Genomic DNA, 20,930 nt, shown 5'->3' with positions numbered 1-20,930 from the left:
TTGCTGTTGCCAAGCTGATTGCTAGTTGCAAAGTCATGATTGTTCTTCTCTGTAGCTGTAAAAAAGCTTGCAATAAGCAAGCAAATAGGAATTTTTTTTTTCTCGTGTGCTTCATGCATATCTGATATTTGACTTTTCTGAAGGAGCTAATTTCTTACCTGTAGGAAAAAACGATATCGTTAATCAGTTGGTTGAAATGTTTGGTCCTGTAATTTGACTGGCATTTTAAACTTTGGTCTGCTGATGAAAGAATTCATACTATGTCTGTGGTACCAAAATAGATACATAAAAGTGAATTCACCGTGCATGTGAAACTTAAAAAGGTTTTCTTGCCATGTACAGTATTAGGCATGACAGGTAATGCAGGAATCCTAGGCCTGGAAGCAAATGAAGTCCCTCAAGTTTCAGCTGTATCAGGTGGAAAGTATGTATATAAAAAAACTCGTTTGTTTGCCAAACTATTTTCAGGATAAATCCTGTTTATTAGCCACAAAAAATGTCTGACTGTAAAACAGAAATAATATTGCAACCCAGTGGTTGAGTTCTCGGGAGTCATTTTTATACAGACTGCTAATTTTCACAGCTAACCACTTTTCAAAGCACTCTACTCCTGGAATACTGTTCAGTGCAGCCCTGGAATATTTCTGGGAAATTAAAGGTAAAACCAAAGATGAGACTTCTGAAGTGTTTATACATACATTAAATGGTGTTCAAAGACTTTTGTTTTCCCCTCCTTTTTTTCTCTCCAAAAAAATATGGAGCAAATGTAAAATGTTCTTTTTTCCTGCAGCACAAGCCATGGGATGTTTTCCTCCCAGTCTTCTCTGCATGCTGGTAGCAGGGCATCCAGCAGAGCTGCAGCACCTATTTGCTTAGCTGTTTTGGATGCAGCCTGCTCTATTCCATCTTCTTGGCTGAAAATGAGTCTTGAAGGCTGAGCAAGGCTTGGTTTTGATTGAGTGCTGGATGAATCTCCTTGCTAAAGTTCATAACATCCTCTCAATGCAAAAATCCCTTGTTACCCTGAGCATGGGGAAGATGCCTGTATTCCCAGGGAAAGCCAGCAGCTACTTTGGGACACAGCAGCCTGTTACAGAGAACACAGAAGGAAGAACAAAGAAGCATTTAGCATGATCTTACCTTGGCTCTGTGGAATAAAGCCAACCACTTCCAACCTTCCAACCACTAGAACTGTTTTTAAACCTTACAGTACATCTCTAAGGAAAAAACAGTTATGCCACAACAGTTTTACAGCATTAGCACCAGCAACCCATAAGGCTGATAAATAAAGAAAAAAGTACTAGAAATGCACAGATGGCCTCATGCTAATGGACACTGCTTATAATTAGATCGGTGCAGAAAACCTTTAGGGCATGAGGTCTTCTGTCTGAAAATGATGTTGCAGAGTCCTTGGGGTTTTTATGCATATGTGGAAATTTCAGTAACATTTCACTTTTGTGGAGAGTAGAAATTAGCATTTGCAAGGACTAACACATCCTATTTTGATATAAAGGGAAAGCAATACTGAATTGTTTTCAAGACTTTGCTTTTATTGACATGTAAACCCAAGATTTTGGTGAGTACAAATCACTTTTTGGAAGGTGTTTTTGGGATGGAGGAGGGGAGCAAAGAATTTTGCATGCGAGTTCATTTCTAGCGGCAGGACACAATTAAGCAGAAGCTGTGTGTGAGGCCAAGCTTGTGTTCACCACCTGGATCTGTATAAATGCAGCATCTGTGAAGATCATTCAGTTTTTCCTTTAATACTTGGATGTCACTCAGTTCAATATGGAAAACTTTCATCAATACCTAAATTCTAGAAGATTGTACAGTGTAACAAGGCTACTGTCCAACATGAGGCCACATTTTGACTCATTTTGGAGTGTGGCAGTGCCCAGAACAGTCTTTTCTCCATAAGCAAGGCTCCTTCCTGAATATATAGCAGAGTTGTCACCCACAGAAGGTACTGTAGTGCTCTTACAACACTGCATTTCAGGAGACTCTTTGTTTTACCGTTCTTGCTTTCGTATTTTTGAAGATTTTCATGGGAAGGGAGACTAATAGAATGAGAAGGGTTTGGGAAGTAGGGATGTCATCCAGAAGGAGCATGGAATCTGGAGATCTGGTAGAGAGAGAGTTAAACCAGATTTAGCTGTGCCAGATGGGGATAAACATGCTCTAAAGCTCTTAGCTGACTGTTAGTAACTGCTCAATCTGCTCAGGAAAAAGGTTACAGCATAAAGGTAAGAATGAAATAACACCTGTGGTGGCCAGGGTGAGCCTCAGGAGAAACATGCACATTTCCTGAGGAAAACTGAGGAGTTGTGTGTCTCTGAGTAGAAGCAGGAGTGAATTTCAGCTCCCACTGCAACAATGGAGAAAACCTTATACATATGTTTTTTCTTCTCTTGTTTTTCCTAGACTCTAGAAATGACATGCAGAAGGAAAGTTATCTGAAAGAACTCCTTAAAGAACTTCCTGATGCTCATTACTGCCTGCTGAAGTACCTGTGCCAGTTCCTGATAAAAGTTGCTGAACATCACGTAGAGAACAGGATGAATCTTTGCAATCTTGCCACTGTATTTGGACCAAACTGCTTTCAGTAAGTTGGGGTTTTTGCTTTTCCCCATATGCTGGCAGGTGGCCAGAAATGGAGATGTCAGAACTCTTAATTTGCCAAGGTGATCAAATGGAGGCAGTGACTGGGGCTCTGTTAAACTTTAGTGCTAAAGCTACTTTTGAGCCAAATGGAAGTGGAGTTGCTTTCCCATTTCCTCTTGCTGTTTGCTAAACTGTTAATCAGGTTTGAATTGCTGCATTGGTAGCAGAGGGGGAGTATAACAGTGAAAGGCCTTCAGACTGTCGGTGCAAGGAGGCTTGTGCTCACACAGGTTTCTTCCTCTGCTGTCAGTTAATATGAGTGCTTCTCTGCAGAAAGCTTTGACAAAGGATACTTGGTGGAAGAGGACTCTGATGCAGCACCCAGGTGCTGTATAATGGAGATGGATGGTGCGTAGTGTCTGCAAGTTTAGCCGTGTGATCTGGTGTCTGTCCTCAGATGCTAATGATTCTGGGCTCTCTGTCCTTCTAGAGTATTCAGAAACTGCTCTGGAGCTTGTGGGGATCCACTGGTCTGTTGAGACTCCTTACTGCGATGCCATGATGATTTTTTTGCCTTTTCTTTTATACCCCTGTTATACCTTTTTACAACTTCTGTATTCCTAGTGCTTTTTGCCTACATTCTTGGACTTGTTTGTCAAGCTAAGAGACTAAACATTTTAGGAGCTTCGTAGTTAGGGATCAGTGTGCCCCAGACCCCAAGGTCCTCTCCAGAACACATTCTGTAAACTAAGATAGAACCATCCAGGGGAAGGTTCCTTGGGGAAGGGGGGGCTCATTCCAGCCTCTCATTGGGGAATTTTTGATATTTATGCTAATTAGTGAGACCTATAATGTTAGACCAGATCCTTTGGGGTGTGCACTGCGGTGTGCATTGGGGTGCATTCGATGTGGACGTAGTGCACCTAAGGATCCTTAAAATAAACACCAAGGTAAAATCCCTTTTTCCTTTCTAACCATGTTTGACTCTTGATTTTAAGACCAGGAAAAGGCATCAACTGGACTCAATATTTTACTGGGTTCTTTAACTGGGAGCAGTTCCTGGGTGCTTGTGCTGAAGACGTGTTTTACGTGCTGGTGCAGCTTGCAGCAGTAGCAGGAACAGTTACTTCCAGGTGCAAGAGCACTCTTGAGTGAGAAGGTTTCTGTTGAGTCACTGCTGTGATGCAGTGCAGCGTTAGCACCTTCACCTCTGCAATGAACCCACTGGCTGGCATCCAAGATCTCAGACACGGGAGACACCTAAGCAGTTTAGTTCAGTCATCAGTCTTGAAAGATATGTGATATCTCCAGGAAGAGAGAAGTGATTCCTTGTATCAATGTTACATTTGTATTGATCTTTGTAAAATTTCGTTCTGGACTAATACTGAGTTGTCTAATAAAACTTAGTCTCATGAGGCAATTAACCTAATCTATCCCCTGAGCTTCCTCTCAGAAAGAAGTAGATTTCTTTAAAGAGAGAAAACAGAAATTAGTTTCCTGTAATGATGTATTGAGACAGTTCCACATAGCTAGGCTCAGTGCTGCCTGCTGTCTTTTTAAGGAGCCTGTCTTTTTCCATTGGTTAGGGAGAGAACACACAGCAATGAGACACTTAAACTAAAGCTTGGCCTAGTGACTACACAGCTGCCTTATCTTAAGATCTTGCTGGTGGATGATGAAGGTGAATTCAGGATTAAAGCATTTGCTGTGTTAGTACAAAAAGATAAAGTACATTTTGAGGAGAATTATTTTCCTCTCCAAAACAAAAAATGCTCAAAAGACAGTAGTATGCATGGGAATGATGAATATGAGAATTACTGGAAGCACAATACTGCAAATTTCTGACAAGGAAAAGCAAAACAATTTTTTGAACTTGCATTCATATGGGTAGTTTGGGAATTTCTGTCTAAATGTATTAGCACAGTTCAGAACAAACAAAGTAATTAGAAGAATTGAGTTCAATGCCTAAATCTCTATGACTCAAGCTCCCTAGTGGCTATTAGACTAATTTTTAGTTTACTCATCGCTTCCTTCAGGAGAGTTTAAAAATTAGCTCTGCATATTTTTTGGTGTAGAATGCAGAGAACTGTGGTTCAGAATTGCAGTTGGCATTCCTAATATTAAACCAAAGCATATGTGTTAAGAGCTGTATAGTTGTTGCCACAACTGATCTCTGCTACTGAGATGGCATGGAAAAGATACAACAGTTTTTGTAAGGTACAGAGATGGGATCACCTCATTCCATTGCAGAAGACTGAGAAAGGCAGAGTTCACTGGAGGTGAAAACCCAACAGCTTGTGAGGCTGTATGTGAGTGTAACCAGCCCAGCAGATGTGACACATGTTGAAATAAATGCTCACGTGGCGAAAGAGGCAGTGAAAGCAAGGCTTGACACTTAACAAATGGCTAATGTGTTTTTTAAAGACCCAAATAGGTTAGAGTTATGGATGTAGATTTTATTTAAACTCAGTTTCAGCATCTGGTAATTCAGCTATGTGTTTCATCAGATCTTGATCTTTTCAAGGGAGTTCAGGATTGTGGTCCAGACACAAAGATTGTGAGCAACAGTTCAAATACCCTTTTTTCCTGTGTTAATGGATGCATTCTTATATTGCTGGAACTGTGACCATCTGTATCAACAAAGATTTGATAGGGGGAGAAAAGAACTTGCAGCACTTTTTTTTAGGTATTGGGCTTAACGAGTTGGTTGGCCAAGCATCCAGAAGGAGATCCTCAGAACACATTTCAGAGCTACAGAGTAAGGCTGCCTGAAGCCTACTTGGCAAGGACTGTCTCTCTCTACTGGCTGCAGGCAGCCCATGGAGAAGCTGCAGAAATTAAATATTGGCAGGAGGCTGAAGTGAACGCTCCTCTCGCTTTGTGTTTGTTCAGAGCAGTGCATGGGGGGTTTCTCCATGATAAGGAAAGAAGGCTCAGCATCCAACTTGTCAGCAATTACACTACCAAAGCAGGGAGAACTGAGATTTTTCTGTCAGAAATTCACACTCATGTCTAAAATTAATGTCAGAGTCTGTGTAGTTAATGCACAGTGTCAGAGAAGATAAAGCCCATCTGCTGATAGTGAAGGACTTCTTTTGGCAAGGTATTTTTAGTGACAATTTAGCTACTTAAGCATAGTATCTCCTACTCCATAACCGAAGTTGTTTTAACAGTTGAATAAATCATGCTGCTTGGCCACTTTCCAGATATTTAAGCTTCATTTTAACTCTGTTAATCTCATTCTGTTTTTCTACATTGTGTCCTCTGTAATGTATCCCATCTCCTAAACTTTCAACCCTTACTGCTTTTATCTTCTCCAGTACTTCCCCTGCTTCCTTACTTGTTGTTTGACAAACTGCAGTGGTGCTTTTCTAAGGAAAGATTATCTTGTGCTTTCTGTATTTCTAATGAATAGAATAAGGGAAAAAATGGCTATTTGCATTCCTTGTAACGAAGTGTGATGTAAGATATAAGAACATGTAAAGGGCAAGGTCAAACAGCTTAAAAAAAGACTGGAGATTTGGTTCACTGTTTTTTCCCAACTTGGATTGTTCAGATTTATTGTGATGGAAGGCAAAGGTCAAGTATATTGAGAAATACGGCCCTGGAGGAACAGTGAGCACAAAGGAACATAAATAGTCGTCTTTTCTGTTACTGGGCTAATCTGTGTAAAGTATTAACATTTGCAGCTTCTTGGAGGAAGTTATTGTCCATTGACCTGAATTTGAGCTCCTGTAGAGACATAGCCTTAGTGAAGGCCTGATGTGTGGGCTCGGCTTGGCTCTGACAGCTTGTGTGGAAAAGGAGAGGACCAGCTGGGTTTTCTCTCCTCCTCTCTGTTCTCCTGGAGCTGGGTATCAGAGGAGCTGCTGCACTTACCCTATCCTTTGGTTGGCACGGTAAGACATGAGGTCTTAACAGAATAATCAGAGGATCCATTTGCACCCATTTTTTGCAGCTCTCTCTCAAACAATAATCTCTGTGTGTGGCCTCCATCATTCAAGCCCTCATGAACTTGGTTGTGTTTCATGCCAGCAGAGATTAAGCATATTGTGAGGGATTGCTCCATCCCCCCAAAAGTGGCTGGCAAATGCAGGTGTCCTGTTAAAATGCTGGAGTTAGATGCAGTTATTTATATGTGATGAGTACATAACAGAAGTTACACAAAGGGTAACAAGAAAAGTGTATTCTCTTTGGATATGGAGAAAATGATAGATTGTAGGGTAGCTGTAGGTATTTCAGAGATGCTGAACTTGAAAGAATTAAAATCTGATCTGAAGTTATGCATGAATGTCTTACCTTGGTTTCTAGCAGCCTTGGAGCCTGCAGTGGTTGGGTATATGAAACTGAAGTGAAAGCAGAGGGGCTGAATTAATACTCCTTAGTGAGTAATGTTGGCCTTTGAAACATTATGTGGATGGGCTTTGTTTTCAAGCAGTGCAATCCCAATCCTGCATCAGTCTTAAAAACAAATGTGCATCCAGGATCGGGGCCAAATTGAGTACTGAATATTATTGTTTAAACATTAATTATTGCAAATTGGAGCATGCAGACATAACCTTTCTTAAAGGGTTCATAAAGATTTTAAATATCGCATTTTCCAGCACTGTAAAGGAATTTTTCGTAAGTGTTCAGTATGCTGAAGCCTATAATGACAGTATAAAGCATCAAGCATAATATACCAAGTCTATAAATGTTCTCATCCATAATCATATTAAATACTCATGAATATTTGAGCTCAGCAATACAGCTCAAATACAATCATAAAGGAGTGTTTTTGAAGAGCCTCTGCTTTGAAATGTTTGGAGATGTGAGCAACATACTTTGCAAGGGGATGTTAGGCTATGGACTGCCCTTTGTCCCCCTTTGTGTAGGTTGCTCTCTCTAAGATGCCTACTATCACTGTAATTTTGTGATGAAAAATGGAGCTTTTGCTTAAGCAAAAGATTTTTCCTATAAATGAAGCCAGTCAGTAAAGTCTTTGTGGCAGCATCACTCTAACTGTTTTGTGTTACTTGTGTTGCCTGTATTTTGCATAATTTTATTATTTATTAATAATTATTATCATTCATTATATACTATTGTTTTATTATTATTATTTATTAGTGCTGTTATGTTTTATGAATTATTTATTATTTTGCAAGCAATGCTGGTAGAGCAGAATTAACAAGTTGACTTAGGCTCATAAATCTGATGCTAAAGAAAATAACCTGGAACACATTTTAACAAGAAGGCAAGTACATGCCCCAGAGTTGACTCTCCAGGATTTTCCACTATCACAGGAGCTAAAACACTTCTGCACAATCTCAGTAGTTGTATCTGTCATTGCATTTCACCCAGACTGGTGAGACGTAAGCCTGCAAATGATGCAGAGCACATAAGCGAGTCACACAGACTGAGATGAACACCTGTCTCAAGTGAGTGTTGCTGTATCTTTAGCTACTTATTAGACTGTGATCTTGCAGCAGAGTCTGCAGACATGAATATGTACCTGTTTTCAGCTGCATCAGTTTGTGGACCAGTGTGTTAGGCCAAATCCCTTCTATCAGCTGAAGTGGACGAGGTCGCATCTGTTACAGGCACAGTAAAGACCGCCTAGAGACACAGAACAGACTGCCTCAAGTCATAACTTCTATAAATTACTGCAACTCTGCTCTCAAAATCTCCATTTGTGCTTGTTGAGGGACTTAGGGACATCTGAGGTACTAAGGAAAGTGTTTTGCTTGGGCTGGAGAAACAAAAAATCCATGCAGTGCTCCCTGTCCTTTGAGTTCCTTCATTTCTGGCAGGATTCCCTGGGAGAATGGTAAGGTGACTGTGGTGCTTTTCTACAAAAGGTACTGTATAAGCAGCAAAAGTAGTTTATAGAGCATATAGCCCTCAGTGATTGTAAATTAAGATTACAGTGCTGTCATTCCATGCAAGCTGCTTCTGCAAAGCCACTTGGGGAAATGGTAATGTGCATCCTTCATCTCAGACAGGGTGGGGTCAAACACTGTTGGGAATTCATAATGAGATGACCCTTTCACATGGAAATCTCTGGTTCTCAGTTGTGGCGCGGAGCTGTCAGCACTTGCTGCCTGGGGAAATCAGTTCAGTGAACTCAGTTCTGCTCATTATAGACAGATGACTACATCCCAGGTCCTCCTGGCCGTTTGAGGCAAGTTTCCCAGGTGTGGTGGATGGTGGCAGAGCCTTGTAGTGATGCCTGTTGTGCCACTTGCATGTTTATGTGTGTCACTGCACCGCTCTCAGTAGAGTCTGGGATTCACTGTCTCAAAAGCTCCCTCTGCATTTAGGCTGTTAGAGCTTGTTTACAGAGACCCTGAGGTAAATTCATTTAACTAAATGCCTGAGATGTAAGGAATTCTTTCACAGTGAGTTAATCTGACCTCAGGTCACTTTAGTTCTGAGTAAAAATTTTGACACAGAGCCTTGCTGTGGTTTAACCCGTTTGCGACTAGCTTTCCTGAGCATCCCTATGGAAGGAGACATGCACTCGATCTGGAAGAGCCCAAAGAACATGTGGGTGTGGGGTCTGCATGGACAGGAGCTGCATGGAGCTGCACTGGGTGGGCCAGCCATGCTTGTAGGACATTGGGCAGAAGTGTGAAACGCTGCTGGGTATCAGATTTTGAATTGAAGAGCTGACAGCCTGATCCCATTACCAAGTAATGTTTTAACTTCAAGAACTACTGCTTCTTCTGCTTTAAAATGACTTCACCAATATTTTCAGTCTTTAATACCCTACAAAACTTGTGGTGCTGATGCACCTTTGCCCTCGACCCTTCTTAACTGTGTCAGACACTGTTAATGCTGGTGCCTCACTTAGCCAAGATGCATTTTATCCAAATACTTAGTGTGGACATGCTGTGCTTTGCACACAGATCATTCAGAGCATCTCTCTGGGAAGGGCATGGTGTCCAGGGAATCTAAGGGAGGGGGCATTAGAGATTTTGCTCCTGCTCTGCCTATGCTGTGTATCTGCTGATGGCTTTGCAAGCCACTGTGATAACTTCAGTGGAGGTTTTCCACCTCAAATCTCTAAGATAGATCTGCACTTATCAACACTTTTTCTTCTAGAAATAACTGTAGAAGTTGCAGGTCTGTGCCACCCTTCTGGTGTTTGTGGTAGTGAAACTGATGCTTCTGGTGCTGTTACTGAGGTAATTTGTACATATGTGGCTATAAGGGGATCAAGTCCCTCTGTTGAGGATTTTGTAACTGGAGTAAATTGTGTGTCTAACTCTCAAAGCAACACAGTTGTAATGCCTAATTAACATGAAAATAGACATAAGGGAACCTTGACTATGAACACAGTTTTACTGTGATGCTTTAACAAGATCTTCACAAAAGAACATGAAGGATTTTCAAGGAGTAGGGTATGCATCAGGAAAGTGGAAGTGTTAGAGGATATTTTCTCACAGATCGGGGTTTTTCTAGTCAGTTGAAGTGACATTTGTAGATGTCGTGACTTTTCAGAATGAGAAGAGCTAAAGTAAAATGCTATTTTTTTACACACATTTTCAGAAAAGTCTAGTCAAACTGATAGATCATGCAGTGTGGCAGCAGATGGGGTTTACTGTGTATAAATAGGCAGGGTGGTGTGTGCTCATAATATAAACTTATCTTCAGCTCAGCATATATCTGTTGCAAGGAAAATGTCACCATGGAGAGCTCAAAGAGTGTAATAGTCCCTATCATGATTGAGGTCTAAGAATAGCAATTATAGGAGAAATATATTAGAAACTTTGTTAAATATGTCTGTTTAAATGACAGAGAAGTGGTGATGAATAAAATATGTTAAATTGCCATTAAAATAAATCAATTAATGATCCTTTGCTTAGTTACATTCAGAGAGAAGTGTTAAAAAAGACTGAAGCCACAAGCTTTAGCCTTGTATTTTGCATATGTATCTCACCCTACTCATGCAGGGTTGTTCTGAATAGGATGTTGGACTTTTCAGAGGTTTGATTTAATAAAGTTTAACTGACAAGGTAGTGTGGGGAAGGAAGGGCAAGAAAGCCATGGAACTGGGCAGAAATTAAGTACTGTTTTTATGCTTTGTGGAAAATTTATAGACTGGACTGTTCTTCAAACAGGTAGAGTTTTTTGGTATTAGCTGTTGCCAGTAGGGAAGTGTTGGCTGTATTTCCCTGATAGCTTTTCCTGGTCTTAAAATCAAGAGTCAAACACGGTTAGAAGGGAAAAAGGGATTTTACTTTGGTATTTATTTTAAGGATCCTTAGGTGCACATGTCCAGGTTGAATGCACCCCAATGCACACTGCAATGCACACCCCCAAAAGATTTGGTCTAACATTATAGGTCTCACTAATTAGCATATCTATCAAAGATTCCCCAATGAGAGGCTGGAATGAGCCCCCCTTCCCCAAGGAACCTTCCCCTGGATGGTTCTATCTTAGTTTACAGAATGTGTTCTGGAGAGGACCTTGGGGTCTGGGGCACACTGATCTCTGGCTACAAAGCTTCTAAAATGTTTAGTCTCTTAGTTTGACAAACAAGTCCAAGAATGTAGGCAAAAAGCACTAGGAATACAGAAGTTGTAAAAAGGTATAACAGGGGTATAAAAGAAAAGGCAAAAAAATCATCATGGCATCATCCCAGCAGATGTGACTTAGGTGAAAGTCCTTCTATCTGGAGTCTTTATTTTGAGTCGCACGTGCTCTATTACATTCTCAGTCCTTTTCCTGGGAATGAGGTTCATACGGGTGCCATTATTTAAATGGTACTCTGTTTTGGAGAAAAAAATGAGGAGGGGTTTGCCTGAACTAGCAAGCAAGCAGGCTTTGCACCATGCCAGCTCTGGAGCACATAATTTAGCATGGCAAGAGGGGTTTCCTTCAGTCAGGGCAATTGCATGGGCCTATTGAATACATACACTTTCTTCAGGCCAGTTGCTAAGTTTTAGTGAGTATGTGACATTCTTTAAAGTGAATTGGCCTGAATGTACATGCAGATCCATCAGCTGAAGTTGTCCTGTTTGTTCTTTGTTTGGTCTGAGGCCAGGTTCCACACTAATGAAATCAATCAGCTGATTTTACAGTTGCCAGTATTCTACAGTGGGAAATAATTCAATCATTTAAAATTCAGGTCCTGCTACTCTAGCATGTATTAAATGTGGAAATGATAGCAGTAAGGACTCTCTTTTAGAGTTTACACAGATATGTTCTGCTGCAGTGGGTTACTCTCCCTCTTGACATGTAGATGTATGTCAGAGAATAAAGCATTGAGAAGGATCAATAGCCCCTGCAAAAAGGCCCTTTTTGATGACAAATTTCTGGGAGCATCAGCTTTCAGAACCATCTTGTTGAAATGCACATCTGGCCCCAGTGAACTACAGTTACAGTTTTATGGTAGCTAGTTATTTGTAAATTTTTATTTACTCTTTGCAGTAAGCAATAGTTTACTTTCAAGTTACATCCCTGCGAAATAGCTCAGGGGGAATTTGTTTTACTTTTGGAAGATTGGGTTGTGTTTTCTTCTCATGTAACCACTTGTTGTCCTCAGCCAAAATGTGCTTGAAACTTTTTTTTGGTTTTGACTTCTCTGCTTCTTCACTTTAAATCTTCCCTGTGTTTCATTATTCCTGATCATCAGTCTCTGCCACTTTATAAAGTCCTTAGGAAATTCATATCCCGGCAGCCACTTTGTAGCTTACTGAGAAGACAGTGTGTCTGCTGGAAGTACTGTACAATAGGAAACACTTAATGATTGGAGAAGAAGATTCTTCAAAGATTGTACTTTTGCATTAAAACAGAATTTAAGTGAGTTGGGGGCCAAGAAAATTGTCCAGTAAAGTGTGCAGAAAACTTACATTCCAGCAGATGATCACAAGATGCTTCAATGAATTGTGAGCTCTGTTGTGAGTGACATGCATTTTTTTGCTACGTGAGAGTTGTGTGAAATACATTAGGAAACATGCAGATACCTACAGTATCTTCCCTTTTCTGTGTGCCTTTAAGGTCTGTGGTAAGGTGCAAAGGGGCCTGTTTCAAGAGAGAAAGAAGCTGCTCCTTCAGCAGCCAAGTAGTTGGTTATTCTCCCAGAAAATGGAGCTTAGGAACCACTTTTTGTATTGGTCATTTAGGTTGTTTTGCAGAAGGCAGCATCCATCTGCATGTTTTAGAAAGCCCTTTGAGTTATGATCCTGCTTTCAAAAGAAATGGTAACTCCAAAGTTAGATTAAAAAAAGTCTGGTGTACAGCATTGGGTCATCTGAAGGCGAAGACCTTGTTTAACTTTTAGTGTTTTGCTTAGCCTGTGGGATTTCCTAATTTTTTTCACTTACCCTTCTTGTGTACCTTTGAGGTTATCATGAATGGGGTTTTGGAGGAATTTGATTCTTTAACAGTCCAGAGCATCTAAATGTGTCTGAGCTGTCTGCACTGTGTGGGGTGAAACCCAACTTAGAGCAGAGTTGGTGGCACCCCACTTGGTGGCTGTCTCAGTTAGATCCCTACCTAGATTCTGTGGAGAGGGTAGTTTGGCCAACAGATGTGGTATTTAATATCCATAGGAAAAACTACAGACAAACTGTGATGATAGTTGTTACCAACATAGAAACAGTCCTCCTTTCCAAGACAAAAGTTCCTGTGCTTGCTATCCAGCCTGTATCCACAAGTGAAATGTTACAGAGACCCTGTGCAGGACCTTTTGTATGTTGAGTCCCTGTAACACCCTGCTTGTCGTCTCTCCAATTCTAGCGTGCCCTCTGGATTTGAAGGGATAAAGGAACAGGAGATCTGCAACAGGATAATGACAAAAATGCTGGAAAATTACAATACTTTGTTTGAATTAGAGGGCTTGAAGAAGGATGAAGAGAAGCCTGTCTGTGAAGAGCTAGCAAGAATAATTTTGGTAAAAGTGAGTATCTCTAATGTTTCATTTTCTTACAGCAAATCAATAATTCAGGCTTATTTCAGGCTTCAATTCAGAAATCCTTTAGATAAGTGGAAGGCAGACTCTTGTGTAATAGTGTTCTGTGTTATTGATTGGTATGCAGTTTACACATTGATTCTGCTGATAGGCTCATTTTCATTACTAGTCTGGAAGCTCATTCTATTAAACATCTTATTCTTTGTTGGCTACACACTTATTTATCCAGGAAATATGTCCACTAAATTTTAAATGTTTTTAAATTAGGAGGCAGAATAATTTTAAGAAGTGTTCAGGGTTTCTGACATGGTTATCATTTATGGTGTACTTCAGTGATGATGAACTTTGGTACTCTAGGACAGTGTGAGGTCCCTAGCTTTTGCCACTGTGAAGTCTGCCTGTCTCAAACATGTACCTGAGTTTAAAAGTCATGTATTCTGACTCAGAACAGCCATTACATTCAAGTGCACTTGAAGAGAAGCATTAAATAAGAGTTACTCTTTGAAGAAAGTACATTGGAGCTCTTAAAGAAAAGTGATACAGTTGAAGTATTACCCCTTTGGTGGGAAGAGGGCTTGTGTGTAACATCAAAGGATTCTAGAATTCAGAAGCTGACAAGTAGGGCAGCCAAAAGTGCCTTGTTCTGGCTTGTGCTGTCTCTACCACAGGAAGCAACCTCAAGTCTGTGCAGAATATGGTCACGAGGTTGGTTTGCAGTTGCCTCATTTCTTTTTGTGTGTTAACTGTGCAGATAATTTCTCTCTTACAGGGTGTGAATTCTTGAGTTTGGGAGGGTTGAACTGCATCCTATCCTTGGTAGGGTTCTACCCGCTGATAAAATCACTTTAACCTTCGATGTCTGGAATAGAAGTTGACAGAAAATAGTTATAAAAATACTGTCTTTGACCTTGACAGAACAGGAAGTTTGGTGTGAGCCCAGGTTCTGCCATTCAGATGAAATCAGCTGATAACATCTCTGCCTTTGTGGTGTATCACAGGAGGGTCTGCTGAATCTGTATAAGTTGGGCTCAGCTGCTGGTTTTCTTACGTGATGAATCAGTGAGGAAGTGTTTAGCTGTATTTAGTTGTCTTTTAGCTGTTACTAACACTTAGCTGAAATGCTTCTGTGGAAGGAGGTAGAATCACTGATAGCCTTCCAGTGCCACAGTAATTTCTGGGTAGTGGAAATGATCTGCCTGACCAATGGCAGTGATGTTTAGCCGCTGATGGTCACTTCAGCAACAAAACCAGATAAAGAACATATTTCTAAAAAAAAGAGCCCAGAAAAAAAGCTTCAGATATACCTCCTTCTCCTTCAAGCCTCAGCCAGTTCCAAAAGTCAAGATAGTCTTTCACTAAGTTCTAAGGACTTGTAGTAATTGGGATTGCGCCAAGGTGGAGATGTGGGAAATTTCCCACAGCTGTTGAGAGATACAAACTATCAGATTACACGATGACAACCAGAATTACTCCGACAAAATATGCTAGAAGTATAATTACTCAAGTGAGGTGGGAAGTGTTGCCCGCTGAGGCTTTGCCTCAGGAGACAGATGATTTCTTGAGAGGAATGAGCCATGCCTGAATACAAGGGCTCACATTGTGTTTGCATCTTTGGACCTTGTTGATATTTTCCAAATTCTGCTGGCAGCCAGCTGCAAAAATTTGACCTTGTTTGTTGTTTGTCTAATTTGGGTGGGAAGTTAGCTTAATCAAGGCACATACTCAAACACAAGAAGTACAATCATCTAACTTCATGTAGCAAAGGTACTAAGAAAGTTTTTCTTTAAATTTGTCAGGTGGTTCTATGGCTCTATGAAAGGACACTTTATACTATTCTCAGAGGTTACGTTTTTTGTGTCCTAGCAGATATCCCCTATCCTAGCCAATCTGTATAATAGAGATGGTACACTTGAAGAGAAAATCAAGTGATATTAATAATGAGATTCAGTAGAGAAAAGTGACTGCCAGATTGCTAATGCATGAACCATTACATACAGCAGAAGCTGGTCTGTGTAATGAAAAAACAAATGCCTCAGAGAATTATTTGGCATGACCTGTGTCACAGTGTCCAGAAAACAGCAAGCTACTTGTAGGCAAAGTTGCTGCTTCTGGAAAAGCCATTGATACATCTCCAGGTAGGTGGATAGAAGTTTTCCAAGTAGTCCTATTGAAAACAGTGAAAAATGTAGGATGCTCAGGACAATGCTCTCATAAACTGCGGCTGTGTTGATTCTAAGGGTGTTGCATTCAAGCATGAACTGTGGTGGGATGGGGGAGTGGATGGCAAGGAAAGTGAAGAAATGAGGACTTGCCCTTTACCAAACTCAGCTGCATTTATTTAAGTGGCTTTTTTAGCTTCTGTTTTGGGAACAGCAAGAGGGTGAGGAGGGATTTAGATGACCTCATTCACTTCCTTTTGGGGTGTTCCATCATCCCTTCCCCCAGATCCCTCAATGCACTGCCAGCATTTCACCCTGAGTCACTACACTGCTACCTTTCCCATGATTGTCTTCACTCTCACTCCTTCCTCACTTTTCCATGTTTACATTTTTCTCTGAATTCCCACAGCCCTGTCCCACTATTCTTGCTGTACTCAAACTTGACAGCCCTTCACTCCCATTCCAGAGGAAAGGCTGGCAGTCTGTAGTGAAGTGCAGAAGCTCCAGCACTCTTGATAACATGACCTTCCATCATCTCCAGTCACTCTGCATGCACACTGTGGCTCCTCCACAGCCCTTATTTCTTTGCCATCCTTCCTTTGACATTCTTGAATGTGGAGATAACTTTTTCTAAGGTTAGTACAGTGGCTTGTGGTAGTGTGACCTGCCTTATGTGTTCTTCTCAGTGTATAGTTTGGGGATAGGATTTATTGAGACCTTTTCCTAGACACCCATTAGTTCCTCTCTCGGTTGGAATGCTGGCGTTAGTAAGCATTCCCAAAATGGGGGTGGAGGTACTTAAAAAAAGTTGGTTTTTACACTGTCTTAAGAGTTTGACCTCATGATGATCGAAGCCATTAATGCTGATCCAGGTGTTTCTTGATTAAGAGCTTGGAAAGAGCATCTATAAGCATGAAAATTCATATACAGGCAGAAGAACGCCATGCATTTGCAGAAGGACTAACTTGAATCAAAATTTGAAACTCAATGACAATGGTTTGAAAAAATAAGGAAAGACATCAAAAAGTACATCAAACAATGCCCTTCTCTCATTGCTCTGGGATGCCTTTCTAGCTTAGTGTGTTACAAGATTAGCCCTGCTTTTTATTATCTCTTTTTCATGGCTTCAGACTCTTACTTTGGTGCTGAAATCTCAGTGGGAAAAAGAGTAACATACCTTTAGTTAGTGTCTGAAGATGTTGTGAGAATCTTACTTTTCCTTGCAGTCTTGGGCTGTTGTTGAGGTTGCTTAGGTGCCTGTTGTGTGACATTATCCACTCATAATAATCTTTTTTGAAGTCAACATCAACCTTCAATCATTAATTAAACTGAAAACCAGGGGAGTAGTGGCTCATGCTATCCCACCCCAAAACGGGAGTGTCATGTCTTGGTCATATTTACCATCTTCCCAGACTTGGCTGACTCTGACACTTCATGGTCTGGATATCTTAAGATTTTCCACACTTTGGTCATAAAATCAGTGGAATAAAAGCAGGAAATACTGCTCTTTTAAAATGAAAACAAGACCATGTGGATCATTAGACAAAGTCATGGAAGCATCAAGCTACTCTTGGAGCAGTGTATTGGAAAGGAAAAACAGCTCTGGCGGAGTAAGTTGCATCTTGTTTACTATGTTTGTCATAGCTAGGGGAAATCCACAATGCTACAGGCTTCCAGAAGGAACAAGAGCATTTCAATCAGGTACAGACTGTGGCAGCTTAAAGGAAATATGTCTTAAAGAGGCTGAAAGTTAATTAGTGTTAGAGATGGGAAAAAGAGATGTGATTCTGTAGGGCTGCTGATAGTTGAACTGCCATTCTTGTTCTGTATGTGCACTGAGGAGGCACAGGTACACCTTTATCCCAGTTACAGTTCTTCTTTCAGAGGTTGCTCAGTCATTGGGAAAGACTAGTTGTGCCAGGTAAAAAGGATTTCTTAGCTTGCTTTCTCAGTGGATCATAATTCAGAAAATAAGGCAGCTGGAAATCTCTGCAAGTTTCATTCTAGTCCCTGCTTTGTTCCCAGGGCTGTAAAGCCTCCTCTTGCTCATTGCTCAGGCATATTGCAGCATTATAATTAGAAATGATGGGAAATGTTTCTTTGGAAACATCTACATTTTTTAAAAAGTGCAATTTTAATGAAAAAGAAAATTCATCTTAGAATAGTTTCAATTTCAATGGGAAATTGAACTGTCAGGTTCATGATGGAAGGAATTTGTTCCACCTAATAGAATGATATCCAGATGATCATCCAGTTTGGTGGCCAGCAGGTGGAAGTATAACATGTACTTTCTTCAGAAATATATCTGTATTTGGAAACACCTTATAATAAAACAATTATGGGAGTTGATTTATGTTTTTTAAATTCTGAAATAAGTTGGCGTTTGTTGGAATTTACAGGTCTCATTTTCAGCCAGCTATTACTGCAATCCTTAATCCAGGTTTCACTTCAATTTCCTAACTCTGTGAGGGGTCAATAGGAGTCCCAGTCTGTTGATCAATAGGCTCTGCTAGTTAGAGAAAAATGGGTGAAGTGGGTTGAGTGTTCTGATCAGGGGTTTGCTCTGTGGTCACGTTGTCAGGATCATAAATACCTGGTTTTTATTAGGCACTGTTGTGTGTAAGCAGGTAATTTTCTGTCAGTGCATCTGCACTGTTGTTCATTTTCACATTGTAAGTGTCAGGGATTTCTAAGAAAACACTGTTATATTTTGCTTTGGAACAGAATTCCTACTGTGAATCCATATGATCCTGATAGATTTTTGTGTTACTAAACTGAGTGATAACTCATGTTATGAATGATCAGTCAGTCCTGAGTTGCAGTACTGCCAATTTTATAATCTTCTGGAAGAAATAGGTTTACAAAATCTATGATAACAACAAATAATAATTTTGAACAAGGACCTTTAATATACAAAGGTCTTGAATTGCTGTTTGAACTGTAGCTGCATACAGTCTTATGTTGTACAGCTAGCCAGTGGTGTATTGCTACAGTTGGAATAAATTGGGACCTTGGAATAACAGTCATTAGGCTTCTCTAATGATCAAAGATAGGCAGTGAAGATTTTTATTTAGTTCAAGTTGCAAGGGAAATTTGGGCCAGCAAGCTATTAAAAGACTCGCTCTTGAGAGATTTCTGGAATTATTCCTTCCACTGGCTTCAGGTGAAACATGTCACCTTTAATAGCATGGTTTATAGCTCAATATTGTCTTCAAATAAAACATACAATCTATTACCTAGTCATTGTGTTTTCACCTTTTCCCTCCAATGCCTTCTTGACAGAGCACTTCTAGTTTCAAGAACCAGTCAGCTCAGTGCACATAAATATTTGCACTGGCACACAAGCACTGACATTATGAGGATGTAATGCTGCTCCTGGCTTGATCACATGTTTGAGACAGAAATGCAAAAGGCTTTCCTCATTCCTCCCCTGCTGGGTGGTAGAATACATACCCTGTTCACCTGATGCAGAAGAAAAAGTACATTCGGAAAATTCATATAACATTAAAATAATATTAACATAATATAACATGAAAATTGAATTGAAAGTCGATCATACAAAGTTAAGGAAAATTATAAATGCACAATTTTATCATTGTGAGTATACTGTAGGTGCATTCTGATGCCCTCTGAACAGGCAGGTTTCAATCCCTGAAGAGCTGCAGAAATTGGTCTCTTGCTGATTTTTTGCAAGAACAAATAGTTTCAAAAGAACTCTTTACTTTAGATGCAGTTACCTTTCTGCATTTTTGTCCTGTTTGTTTCCAGTCTGCTAGCCAGAGCTGCCGCTTCAGTGGGGAGGATGAGCTGGCAGAGTAGTTCTTTGCACTTTAAATGGCAGCACAGGTGCACACACAGCGTTGTGCAAGCCTGCTCTCAGATTTCTGACATGCAGGCAACCTGCTGCTGCAGGTGTGGCTGCAACTCTTGGTGCTTGGTGTGTGCAAGGTGTGCAGTGCCCATCCCAGCCAGGCAAGACCCCTAAGTGCATTTTTTATTTTGTCAAGGAGAGTGCTCCACCTAACTTAGCTTTAAGTGGAATGCTTGCTCCTTCCCATTGAGCACTCTGGGCAGATCATTCAGCCTGAGATAAGATTCGAGCCTTTCATCTCTGAGGAGAGGTAGGAAAGGTGAGATAGTCACACAGTTCTCCATCTTGGCTTGGCTGGTCCCTCTGCAGTCAGTTGTAAAGCTCCACCTCCACTGAAAGCCACAGTGTTTCAGCTGATTTCCCCCCATGAGCAAAAGAAGATCTTCACTTATAAATGCTTTTTCCCCTTCTTCAGCTATAGCATGAGGTTCTAACCTCTTTGCAAGATCTGGGAGAAACTTCTGAGAACTCACCAACTCCATGACTGAGTGGGCTCCCTCTGTTAAGTCCCTCTCCCTGTCTCCTCAGGGTTACACTCAGCACAAACAAGAGCAGCCCCTCATTTACGTCAGGAAAGAAGGCATCCGTTTCTAATCCATGTTACACTGCCCTGGATAAGCCTGCAGGGTCGGGATACTTTCCTTTATTCTTCTTTCATGTCCGGGACCATTTTAGCATCGTGTTAATGATCGGCTTTCAGTACTGGATTAATTCTTTCCCATCAGGAGACAGCGGGAACGGATCTTTGGAAATCCTTTCCGAAGATCTGAACTAACAATTGCATTTTGTGCTGTGTCTCCTTATTTGGGCAAGTCATGCCAGTTTGCTCCTGCATGGACTAGGGAGCCCCCAAGAGTAGGAGTGGGTTCACATGGGAGATGTGAAGAAGGGTGGGAAAATGCATGAGGAGAAGGAGCACCTGTGGAAGTCTGTCTCCATTTTTTTGTTTAGTATTTCTTTAGCTAGGATTCACTTTGCAGTTGTCCACCAGTGAGCAGATGGGCATGTTTATAGTAAGGGTGTGTAGTGATTCAGCCAGAATGACATTTTAAGATGTGAGCTGACAGGAAATGAGCAATACGAGATTTGTAGGGGAAAGTTTATAAGCCTCCAGACCCTTCACCTATAGGAAATTCAGTCTGGAGTGAGGAGGATGGTTATGTTTAGGCTGGGATTCAAAAAGGCAAGTAAAAAAATACCCTGAACAATTCCTTGTGCAATTCTGAAATAGCTTTCCAGAGCTTCTAGCTCTGCTGGTTTTGACAACTCTGTGTATGTATTATTAAACCAGAATGTTTCTGCTCTTGAAATTCACTGAAGCATTTACAGGATTATAAATCTGTCACTTGTGGTGTTACTAAATGCAGTCCTAAATATTTACACAAATATTTACACAAATATG

At 40.7% G+C, this 20,930-nt stretch overlaps 1 protein-coding gene across 4 annotated transcripts in view; it reads left to right on the top strand.

Moving 5' to 3' along the window:
* The window catches only part of FAM13A (family with sequence similarity 13 member A), a 123,131-nt gene that overhangs the window by 12,028 nt on the left and 90,173 nt on the right, over window positions 1–20,930 (top strand). For all 4 annotated transcript variants that reach the window (XM_069013035.1, XM_069013034.1, XM_069013036.1 and 1 more), the window contains 2 exons: window positions 2,422–2,602; window positions 13,327–13,486. In XM_069013035.1, the coding sequence (XP_068869136.1) occupies window positions 2,422–2,602; window positions 13,327–13,486 (341 nt within the window). The remainder of the gene's footprint in view (window positions 1–2,421; window positions 2,603–13,326; window positions 13,487–20,930) is intronic.

This window comes from Aphelocoma coerulescens, chromosome 4 (genome assembly GCF_041296385.1).
Source record: "Aphelocoma coerulescens isolate FSJ_1873_10779 chromosome 4, UR_Acoe_1.0, whole genome shotgun sequence".
NCBI lineage: Eukaryota > Metazoa > Chordata > Aves > Passeriformes > Corvidae > Aphelocoma > Aphelocoma coerulescens.
The sequence above is the reverse complement of the archived record's forward strand: the minus strand, read 5'-3'. Positions and strand labels throughout refer to the sequence as shown.